The 12,246-nt window shown below is 45.6% G+C and overlaps 1 protein-coding gene across 6 annotated transcripts in view; it reads right to left on the minus strand.

The window, feature by feature from the left end:
• Positions 1-972: 972 nt before the first annotated feature.
• atp8a2 (ATPase phospholipid transporting 8A2) overlaps positions 973-12,246 on the minus strand; it is a 43,155-nt gene continuing 31,881 nt past the window's right edge. For 4 of the 6 annotated variants that reach the window (XM_076080316.1, XM_076080315.1, XM_076080314.1 and 1 more), the window contains 10 exons: positions 11,104-11,178; positions 10,567-10,689; positions 10,068-10,146; positions 9,787-9,848; positions 9,241-9,297; positions 7,889-7,996; positions 5,989-6,077; positions 5,685-5,789; positions 2,668-2,759; positions 973-2,175 (listed from right to left, as the gene is read on the minus strand). In XM_076080316.1, the coding sequence (XP_075936431.1) occupies positions 2,081-2,175; positions 2,668-2,759; positions 5,685-5,789; positions 5,989-6,077; positions 7,889-7,996; positions 9,241-9,297; positions 9,787-9,848; positions 10,068-10,146; positions 10,567-10,689; positions 11,104-11,178 (885 nt within the window). In that variant the 3' untranslated portion in view covers positions 973-2,080. Of the gene's footprint in view, positions 2,176-2,667; positions 2,760-5,013; positions 5,069-5,684; positions 5,790-5,988; positions 6,078-7,888; positions 7,997-8,040; positions 8,242-9,240; positions 9,298-9,786; positions 9,849-10,067; positions 10,147-10,566; positions 10,690-11,103; positions 11,179-12,246 lie in introns of those variants that run through there. The other 2 variants (XR_012949403.1, XM_076080317.1) reach the window with 2 other exon arrangements.

The following is a 12,246-nucleotide window of genomic DNA, read 5'->3' on the forward strand; positions in this document are numbered from 1 at the left end:
GCGCACACACACACACACGCACACACGCACTAGGTGAATGAGTTTGTCTCACATTGTTAAGTCCCTTGAAACACAAACACACCGATAGTTAAGCTATTAGAAACACTAATTACACACATTCACAGACAGCTTTACCACCCACAGTGGACAGAACAAATGACTGTCACCTCACCCGACTCACAGGGGGGGGGGGGGAGAGAGAAACAATAAACCACAACAATGGTCAGTTTAAAACTATAACGATGTGGAGGTGTCGTTTTGGCCGGCTCCTCCAGGAACTACAGTAATGTGGAAAGCGGAGCGAGCTGCTGGGGAGTTGAGAAGCATAAATGGCTTTTTGGCTCCGGCCCCGCTCGATGGATTCTCCATACTGGAGCAGCTGTAGTCGGTTTGGGCTGGGCCACATCCAGGAAGGTGGGCGGGAACGGGACCTCCAGTTGAGACCCCAGAGTCCAGGGGCTGGGAGGAGGGGTAGTAATCCTCTAATGGTCTGTCTACACCGACTCTCCTGAGCTTTAAGAGGGAGCGTGGGACGAGTTTGATTCTGGTAATGTATGACATCATATGCATGTACAAATTATTACCTTTTTGATCCATTTTAAGCAGACTGTAGCCACAGTTTGACAAACAAAGAAAAGCACTTACAGTCAAGAGACAGAGACACTTAGTCAGGCAATGGATTGATTAGATTTAATGATTAGGACTCGGATGGACAACCCCCCCCCCCCCCCCTCTCCCACCCCTTCAGTCTTGCATTCCTGACCCTGTCTTTAACACAGTCACACACACACTGGACTCTACATTCAGACAAACCCCAGAGTCAGAGAAACACATGATCCAGGCGAGTGTCTCAATCAGATCCCTTCTGTTTGGATGCCTATTAGCACTAGTTCAAGTAAAATATTCCCTCCGAGACATGTCTCCACATACGGGTACAAAAACAGGCATTAATGAAAAGAGGAACAAAATATATAAACACATACACGTTAACTTTAATAATAATAAAAAAAGAAAGAAACAGTCCAAGAAAACTGACGGAGGAAGCTCTAATGCCAGGCTCGCTGCTTCTGTGTCAGCTGACGATGCTCGACAGCCGGCATCAGGAATCACAGGAGCGGTCACAAGCAACAGGAAACAGAGTGGATTATTAAAAACTGGCCAAGACAAGGAGATGCGCTATAGAGGAGGAGAGACGTGGAGGCTGCAGAGCGGCTAGGAGACAGGAAGGAAGAAATGAAGGTACAAGGAGAGACAAGCAAGAGGACGTCCCCCAGTGTGGTAGGAGGGGATGCAGCAGGGCGGTGGTCCAGTTTGGCATGAGCGTTCTGCCTCAAGGGCATCTCTGTGGTGTTTGGCAGTGAGGCTCGGTGCTGCGATGGGACGGGGGGTGGGGGGCTGTAGCTGGGGTTCAGAGCTCCGGCGGTCCTCGGTCTTTGCTTCTCTCTCTCTCCTTCCCTTTTTAAGGAATTCATCAGTGCGTGTGTGTGTGTGTTTATTTTGACGTCCCCTCCCGTCCCGCGTCGGCATGTGATGACAGACAAGCTAAACCCACCTCACGAAGGGAGATGAGAGAGAACCGTGGAAGCAAACACACACACGCGCGGGCCGACACACACATGCACACAAACACAGGAGCGCCAATGCGTGCAGACGTACATGCACAGGCAGATACAGACGCACGGGAATGCACACACACACAGATAAATACACAGTGGCATGAAGCAAACCCAGTCTGTGGGGTATACAGATAAGAGCAGCCAGTCTCTGAGTTTGACTTGTCATGTCTGTGCGTGGATATGATTGCTCATGCCTGTGCAGCTTATGCGAGTTTGAAGAATGTTTTTATTTTTTCCCCATAAAGTCGGCCTGGTCCCTTCTCTCAAGTGAATCCTCAATGCGCCAGCGACGGCCTCCACGCCTGACCTTGACACCCTCCTCCGGCGAGGGGTCAGGTCACAGTTCCATTAAGGCCACAGCAGGGGGTCGGATCACCCGGTGTGAGGGTGTCACATAAGTCTGTCTCCGCTGTCACCTTGATGACCGCTGCTACGGTGAGCCAAAGCCTTGGTCAGGGGTGGCGCTAGATGCTGGGGCGTTGGCGGGTGGTGTCGTAAGAGCGCACTACCTGGGATTGAGACACGACACCGTGCTCCTCTTGAGAGAAGGCATAGCCATCTGCAGGGAGGAGGGAGGAACATGTATACATGAATGTTGGACTCCTGGATGATGTATTGCAGTGCAGTACAACACTTTACTTCAGTTTTTGATAAGTACTTTATGTGTTTGTGTGCAGACAAACCACTGCCTCAAAAATTACTAGACAGTTGAATAGGATTTCACAAATATGGTTTTCATTACAGGACTGTTATATTGGAATGCTTAACTTTGTGTGTGTGTGTGTGTGTGTGTGTGTGTGTGTGTGTGTGTGTGTGTTTTCCCGGTCAAATATTGTTCGACCGGGGATCAATTTGTTGTTTCTGGGCTAAAAAAAGAGAGAAATATGGAATAGTATTGCTTTCTTGCAATAGGCATTGTGAAGCTAAATATGTGTTTTTAAGACTATTCCGTGTGATGACTGAATCCCAATGCTCTCTTTTAAGGCCTGTATTAAAGCAGGACTTTGATAACGTTACAGGATGTGTAGAGTTGAGTAGAGGTGGAACTCACGTGACACAGTCTGCTGCACCGAGTTCGAGCGTCCCACGCCTGAAGGCGTTTTCTTAAAGACTCTTGTCAGCAGATGGGCCCGTTCGTTTAGACTGCAGAGAAAGGAAAGAAGGATGAGTTTCTCCACAGTGACGGCTCATAACCTCTTGATAATAATAGTATATAGAATTATTAAAGTGACTCTCCACTACGTACACTACCATTACTAGCTACTGGGATTGTATTTTTTTTATTAGTGTCCATATTTCACCAATTTGCTTTCAGTTATGAGCAGTGGCAGGTTTAGCTGCTTTATGAGACTACCCACAGATTTAATTAAGCAGGATGATGAAAGTCATTTTTAAACCTTCAACTGTCGGAAGGATAGAAGACTAAAGTACATTTCTCCTTCATAGATGAACATAGAAACTCACAGATCGACGAACAAACTCAATTTAAGTGGATTAAAAACCAGAAAGTCGGTCTGAAGTGGATGGATTCTGACGTGCAGTTTTAACCGACAGAAAGTCATACCCTGGCTGCAGGGTAACAGGACATCCACAGTAAACTATTCCTCAGCCCCCCCCCCCCCCCCCCCCCACCCCCCACACCACTCCACTCCACTCCTTCGCCCCCTTTCCAAGAAGAAGACTGGCTCCTCTGTTCGGAGACCACACGCCGTCACGGCTCCTCTCCTCCTGTGACCAAAAATAACTAAGCCCTTTCCAGATATTGCACACAAATGCAGGCATGCATACAAATGCATGCGCAAACACTTATTTAGTCGATACCTCTCTCGACGCCGATCAACGTCCTTACAGCCATTAAAAGGCGTTGGAAGTAAAAGCAACGGCACCAGCATCACCGATTGCCCCGTCAATAAGTCACTTTTTGCCAATTTTATTTGAAAGAATTCTCTGGTTTCTCTGGCACTTTGGATGATCAACGGAGTAGTTATGGACAAGAGCCAGCCCTCCCAAGGTTAAGATCTGGATCAGGCAGTTAGGGAACTCTTAATACTGAATGGGACTGTTGGGAACCTTCACTACAGCATTTGTCAAAAAGAAGAAGAAATAAAACTGAGGGGCTCTGAAATTTGCTCAATAGGTTTTTGGCCCATATAATGCTCTCTGTTAGATAGATGACGGATGCTGAGTGAATGATAAAAGACAATGGTAGCTGGAGAAATACATGAAAGGCTCAAGCATAGAGTTGTCTTTCTGTAATGTTTCTTTTTGGTTATCCTCCGATTCATAAAGATGTGCCTCGTTTGAACTCTTCCCTCCAGACGCTGCTGTACTCTACCCCAGGACCTACAAACACAGATGTGCTCTTTTCCACTTTGCTCCATTGCCTCCCTGTGCACCGTTACTTTGACTTTACTTTTCTTATTCTAGATGGAGAGGGGCCCAAGGGCCCAGGCCTGCTTTCCTGGGTTTAAAGCAGGGCCAGTCCAGGACGGGGTTTACGCGTAGGGGTTAGGAGGTGCAGTCGAAAACTCCCCAGACAGGAACAAACCGCTCTGTCCTGGTGACTCACATCTGACTCTTTACTACAGTTCATTATATTAGCAGAATATCAAACGACTCTTTGCAATCCTTACTCGCAAACAATGGTGGAAGAAGTACTCAGATCTTTTATTATTAGAACTGTGCAAAAATACTCTGTTACAAGTTAGTGTTGCATTCAAAAATGTACTTAACCTTTCAGACTGTAAAATGATTATATATATTGAATTATTTGATAGTAATTACTGATATATACATATGCACTGCATTTTAATGTTGTAACCCATTGAGGTGGGGTTAAATTAAACTACTTAATATATGCTGTTGGGTAGTTGTTTAGTTTATTTATTGTATTTTAGACTATTATATCTGAAATCTGAACCTGCAAGTTTACTGCAGCTGTCAAATACCAATATTTCCCAATATTAGTAGAAGTAAAGCAGCATAAAATGTAAATATAGTACAAATACCTCAAGATTGTACTTGTAACAGTGTAGCTATAATTTAGACAAACCATTTCTACCACAGCTCTAGTGACACCACACCACTAAATCACAGAGAGAACTACAGATAGAATCAGAAAACACACCAGGTCTGTACAGCAATTCATATTGATCCACCTGTGAAGCAATCCACAGAGGGAGGAATGGAAACAAAAATGGACACAGGGAGAGAAATCAAATGTAAAAATGGTTCAGAGGACAAAGGGGAAGTAGTGATTTAAAGCTAAACAGAGAGAGAGGTGTGAAGTCAGTGAATGGAAAACAAGCGAAGGTCACTCCAAAGCAGCGTGCAGTGGGGCACACAGGTCAGTGAGGTCACAGTTGACACAGTTTGACAGTGCAAACCCAGAAACTACCTCTGTGAGTGTGTGACAGCTCTGGCTCTACGGGACCTCAGCCGGGGCTTCGGCCCTGTGGGCGGGGCCACCGGGGGGTAAGAAAGGCCATTTATTTTCACACAGACAGAAACATTCACTCCATAGCCACTTTATTACAGACACCTACACAATCTAATGCAACCCAATATAACACACTCTCCCTTTACGAAGATCAGAATGACATTCGGAGATTTAATTCAACTATATGTTTATTATTGAGGTCGTAATTCGTGGTGATGTACTGGACTGTTATATAGTTTGTGGGTTGGGCAAAACATTAAAAAACACCTCTGAATAAAATGCCGTCCAGCTCAACACGTCTGCAAATAATAACCTCAATAACAAACATTTAAATGAAAACCTCTCTGACAGTGTCAATCAAAAAGATTAAATTGCATTAAATTGTACAGGTGTACCCAATAAGGTGGCCTCTGAGTATATTACAGCTGAATACTGAATCTGCACATGTACATAGAGTGCTAGAATATATAATAACGGATTATTCTTGGGTAAAATCATAAAAAAACAAAAGAAAAGTAACAAAAAAAATCGACAAAAATCAATAGAAATAACTGATCGATGACACAAATAAAACTGGGTATAAATGTAGGTGAGAACCCATGATGCTTTGCAGCATACTGCATATATACCTGCGGCCGCTGGCATCCCGCAGTACAGCTGCCCCCGGGTCTACCGCCCGAGCCTCCAGCTCCTGCACCTCCTCCAGCAGAGACTTCCTCACAGTGCGCCGTGTGCTGCACAGCAGAAATAAGCTCATCAGACCCAGGAAGGAAAGTTTGAGTGTTTTACTTTGCAGACACATGTGATTCATAATATATAAGTGTGCGTAAGTGTTGACATAGACTCCATGTGGGTTATGTAAACGCCTCGGTTAAGTTAAATAGCCTCTGTATGGATTTCCCCATGTATTTATGTTAAATGTGTTCTACTTACGTGGCCCAGGCGAAGTCTTTGACTAAACACGCGGTAGGCACCAGGACCAGGCCCAGCCAGAAGTACCAGCACTGCATCACCTTGCCAGCCTGCAATGACACCACACAGGCTCCATTTATTTCCCTCATAAATTAATTCAAATGGAGTATTAAGTCATTTTTCTCGGCAACGAGCGCCGAGAAACCCGTGTGGGGGGAAAAGGCAAAGAGAACTGTGAGACAAAAGCACATTGAGAGCCATTCAAAGCAGAGTTAGCGAGAGCTTTCCAAACAGTATCGACACCACAAACTGGATTCATCACAAGATTCCCACAGCCGAAACACAATGCTTCCATGGTAACAGGTAGAAATGATAGTGAGTAACCACAGACTACCCCTACTTACCCTGCAGTCCAGCTGCAAACAGCCTTATTGACCTTTGACCCTCATCTTCAGCCTGTCTCCAGGGATCAATCATGCATCTAACCGCTGTCTCAGTTTGTCCGTCTGTCTGCAGGCCTGACTCCTACACATCTCTTCCTCATGTGGCTTCCTCTAATCTTGCTCTTTCACAACTTCATTCATTATTAGCGACTGTATCTTCTGTTGCTTGTCCTCGCCTGTTACTGCAAATCCCTCAATTTCACCCTTTATTTCCCAATATCTCCCCCTTCAGTTATCTGCTTGAGCTCTGTGCAGTTTCACAAGCTCAAATCTTTTGTCTCTAGGCGTCGACGTTTAAGTCAACAGTCACAAACATTTCATGCGCCATAACGTACTTAACTTCAACTACTTTATTGCCCGTATCGCGTGTTTCCTGTGTCCTGTGTTTTGATCCAGAAATATAGAGACAGTTTGGTTCCCGGAGGAAAAAAGGAACCGGGGAAAATTAATCGGACAACCGTGAGGAAATATCCTCTGCAGCAGCTGGAATCACATCTAAGTCACAGACAATCCAACTGGACTCAAACATACTCTATGTCTTTCTGTGTGAGACAAACACAATTCATTTCAACAGCCCTGGACACGCATTATATCACATGGTCTTTATACACTCTAAGGATAAAATAATGCTTTATGATTTTCTCTGCTTTTTTCATATCCATAGAAACAGACTGCTGGTCTCAACCACCGCTTTACAATCAACACAAATCAACACACAGAGCTGGACCCACATAGGGCATTAATTCCCACATGAAGAAACATACACACAGTTACTCTGAGCAGAAATATACAGCTCTTTTCCATCCCCTGTCCCCCATGGACAGATGGAAATACAGATAGCAGGAGCAGGGGAAATAAGAGAGGTAATAGGGTAGTTAGGGGGGGGACAATGGAGGGTTGGGGGGTGAGTGTCTCCGACCATTCCCCAGTTAGACCGAGCAGCTGCAGAGATATTTGACCGCATTCCTGATTTCTGACACAAATTGAATTAATGAGCTGTGGGGAGTTTAGACGGCCCCATTCTCTTCCCCTCCCGAAGACTCTCTACCCACTCAGTGGGGCACCTCAACTCAACCCCCCCCCGCCCCCGCCTGCCAAATCCCCAAACTCTATGAGTCTCTCAATCAAGGGGTCCCCGTGTACACTCTCTCCCCCCTGGATCTTTATCACCACCAGCAGCCCACCCTCTTGAGTCAACACCTCCACAGAAGGCAGTAAAAAACGGGGGCTCGAGTGACACGCAGCAGGTGCAGGAAGCCTGGCGAGTGGGGCTGGCAAGGCATAAATCTCCCCAAGGGCTCCAGCAGTGCCCATGTGGAACACCCAAGAGGTGAGTCTCACAGGCGCCATGTATCGGCAACCGAGAACAAGGGCGGGGCAGGTGATGGAGGTCGCAGACAAGAGATGTAGGAGGAGGGGCTATTTTGACCCCTCTGTTACTGAAATGAGTGACACGTGCTTCTGGAGAAGGGACTTGCCTGGCCCAGCATGTCGGGGGCGATGGGGATGGAGGGCCAGATTGCAGAGTAGACGGCGAAGAAGACCATCCAGAGCGCCATGCTTCCCCATACCGCCAGGTGGGAAAACTACAAGAGAGAGCGAGAGAATAAGAAGGAAGGCAAATAAAAAGGGGAGCCGATGGAGATTAAGAGATGGAGCAGAACGACAGCGTAAGGTCAAATAGTTTACATACAGCTCTTCCGAATATACACAACCTGTCCCTCACTCCTTCCCATAGCTTCGTCCTGCTCTCTGTGATCCGCTGAAAGGGGACACTGTGTGAATTCCAGTGGGACCCTGCTTCATTACTGCCAGGCTGTTGTGTGGACAGCTGAACGGACAAAAGTGTCAGCGCCCTCCTGTTCATCCTGCCAATCTCTCTCTCTCTCTCTCTCTCTCTATCCAACAGCAGGAAGGAGCCAAATCTTGTTGCCGTCACGGCCCTGAGCTGTCGTTCTCCTCGTCTACATCCAGCTCTGCTAACTTTGTGTAGTCCAGAGTTTGGATATCCCTGCTTGAAGTTAGCTAGCTAGAGCCGTTAGCGTGTGGCGTGTAGTAACTGCGTTTTGGAAACATGAGGACGAGGGCCACGTAGCTATTTACCTTTAAATTACTATTTTAAATTACTAGCTGCAATGTCAATACATAAGCTACCATGACATTGTGGTTGTCGCATTGCTGATGGGACGGCAGTATGCCCTGAAATTGAATTCAAAAGTCTATACAGCTCAACATTTGACAATATATAGATGAGTGTAAAATATATATTTCTCAAGACTTGAATAGGAAATTGTTTGGGAGGAATGGGGCCATCTGGGCTCTCAGTTAACTATGTTAAATTGAATCTGTTTCGCTCTTGTGTTTCTGTATTTACTCTTATAACAGATGGTAATCGCACTGTTTTCTGGTCTGTTTTTCTCCTTCGCTGCAGTAACAGCGTCCATTCCATCCTTGAATATCTCTTCAGGCATATTTAAAAGCTCTTGCAGCTGCTTCCCAGTAAATGCCTTTGATTGACTTGAATGGTTTCTTGAGTCTTAATGCATTAACATTTGGACAATTTGTTTTGGACAGTGAGTTTATTGTAAGTGGATAAGTTTAAAATATTGAACAGGAGCCACGAGTGAGAGGGTTGTTTGGTGTAAGCAACTGGTTTAAAAAAAAAAAAAAACTCAAACCTCCACCACGACATCAAGGTACACCACATATGAAGCCTTTAGACCGGGATGTATGAAAATCTCACACTGGAACCCTCACAGAGTGCCCCCCCCCTTATTTATTTATCAACGGTTGAGTAAAATACAGTATTAGAGAGTATTAATGTTCTTACCTTGGTCCAAGCGGTGGTCTCCATTCCAGCTTTCAGACATACTGTAACTACCACATACTACACACACAGACACACAAGGCAGAGGGAGAGCAAATAAAACAACAGAGAAACAGGATTAATTCACTGGCGACTGTGGAGATAATAAACATTAATGTTATACAGTAAACTAAGAAATGTCCGTTTAAATACTCAGGACCCCCACAGGCCTGTGTAGTCTACACACACACACACACACACACACACATAACACAACAAATAGAAACCACGGACTTTCACAAAAGACTGTGGGGAGTAAACTGATATCGAGAGTGTGAGATGGAGAAGTGAATAGGGAGAGGAGATGGATGAGTGTGGAGAGGAGACAGACTGGCTAGACGAGACTAGATTTAGTGGAGACTCGTAACGGCTCGGGGGAAGCAGCACAGCGCTGGTGTGTACACAAATACTGTGCATATGTAATGAATCTGCACGCCAAAAGACAGATATTAAAAACTGAATACAAACAAAAAGACACATAAACACTGAAAATACATGTAAGATGCTTACCGTGTAGACCATGTTCCCAACAAACAAGTAGTCGTTTCCCTGACCGTCACTGAACGGAGAGTCTGTGGGGAACACACACACACACACACACACACACACACACACACACACACACACACACACACACACACACACACACACACACACACACACACACACACACACACACACACACACACACACACACACACACACACACACACACACACACACACACACCTCATGACAAAGTCTTAACAGCCAGATTTCTGAATATAAAGTTACTCGGGCATGTCACTTACCATGCTCTAACATTTTGAGTGGAAACCAAAAGAGAATAACTGAATGAATCAGTGCATTGATACAGGTACCCCAAAACACCTGGAAAACAGAGAGAGAGAGAGAGAGAGAACACCAGAGAAAGAGAGAGAGGAGAAAAGAGTGGAAAACGAGTGAGTGAAGACTAATGCCAAAGCACATACTGTATATGCCCCCACACACATACAAAAACAGCAATTCCTCACAGTAACACACAACTTCCACTGTGTTCCTGCCATCAGAAGTGCCCTCCTACTGTACCCTCTAAAATGAAAGACTTCCTTATTCTGGCCCTATGAATCTCATTAGAGGTTGCCCTGGAAACATCCCGGCCTCCATGCCACTCTTATTTACTCGCTGGAGTCCCAAACAAGCAGCAGGCACCACTTGTCAACCCCACAGCGAGCCACCAGGCATGACGAGTCAGATGCAGAGCGGGTACCTTAGCAGCGAGTGTGTGTGTGTGTGTTTGAGTGTCTGTACCTTGGTGTTGAAGCCCTCGGCATTCTGGGTGATTCGGTATAGCTGTGGGAAGCGGAGCATGTTCTGCTGGCTGCACGGACGGTCACATATCCCCAGAGTGAACGGGGGCAGCGCGGTAAATATCTGCACCACACACACAAGACACGGCCATTTAAACACATAATGACAGAGCAGCATGTGTGTACATGTAAACATACTGCGACTAGCTCAGCAATCAGTGTTCATATCAGCAGTGGCATTTATGGAATCCCACAATGTTTTAAAAGTACACAAAGCAGTCCTCAAAACACAGAAAAAAAACTCTCACACGCACGCACGCACGCATGCAAACGTTTGTGGCATTCGGAAAGAGCAGAGATGAGAAGACAAAGTGGAATGAGATTAATTGAGAGATAAGAAGACAACGAGAGACGGCACTTGACGTGAACTTAATAACAAGAAAAACAGGCGGGGGGGGGGGGGGGGTGAGACTGAGAGAGAGAGAGAGTGGAGAAATGGAAAATAGTGAGACAGTTTGAGAGGCAGTGAGGTACTCACCACGTTGTAGAGGCCGATACACCAGCGCTCAAAGAGGATCTGTCCAGAGAACCCGTTCACAAAGGCGAACCAGAGCTGGGACACAAAGAGAAGGATGAGAGGAACAATAGCAGACATCTGACATCGGGAGGTACTGATAGTAAAATGACTTCAGGAGAACATTTTGTACTTTACACCGTCACTCTTACTCCCTTTTGTTTCAGTTGAAAGACCTTCATCAGGTAAGATTCCGGTATGAGAATGAAGGTCTATCATAGTTTACAAGACATATAACTTTATGATGGGCCAGAACAACAACAACAAAAACACCTTTATAGTACAAAATCGTTTCCTTTTTAAACTTCCTCATGTGTGATTTCTATTGCTGAATTCAAGTCAAGAATCTGGAAAATAGTACTCTCTGTAGATGTAGATTATAAATACTATTGTATTGATTTACCAATTTAGAAAGTTGTGGAAACTCTCACTTGGTTTGTCTACAATCGTTTGTACTGTGTGAACAATGTTTGAGTGATTGTACCTGGAACACCTGAATGATGACAGACAGCAGTGGGATCGATGGGAATTATGGTCATTTTTAGAAATACAAGAGCTAACAATAATACTAGCCCAGGGGAAACCTTCCTTAACGCCTTCACACACACACACACACACACACACACACACACACACACACACACACACACACACACACACACACACACACACACACACACACACACACACACACACACACACACACACACACACACACACACACACACACACACACACACACACACACAGATCTGAGGGCAGATAGAGAAAATGTTTGGGGCCGGTGGTGGGAGTTGTGGCATTCCTGGGACATATAGTGGAGCATAAAGCCTAGGGGTGAGGTCAGATATGTAAAAACACACACATCCGTCCCCCTTATTCTGCCTTCACTAAGTGGACAGAGACAGTCTCTGACCTTTGGCCTAGAGCGCCCTGCAGGGGAGCCAATCATGTGAGATAATTATGGAAACACACACATATACACACACACGCACACAGGCACAGAGTGGTGGTGTGAGCGGGACAGTAGGCTCCCATGAGGACCTGCACCTGCTGGCATCCTTAATGTGAGACAGAGGGGTGGAGCACAGCTGACAAATACCCCTC

The sequence above is a fragment of the Anarhichas minor genome, unplaced genomic scaffold (assembly GCF_050575085.1).
Source record: "Anarhichas minor isolate MPS153535 unplaced genomic scaffold, ASM5057508v1 ptg000074l, whole genome shotgun sequence".
Classification (NCBI taxonomy): domain Eukaryota; kingdom Metazoa; phylum Chordata; class Actinopteri; order Perciformes; family Anarhichadidae; genus Anarhichas; species Anarhichas minor.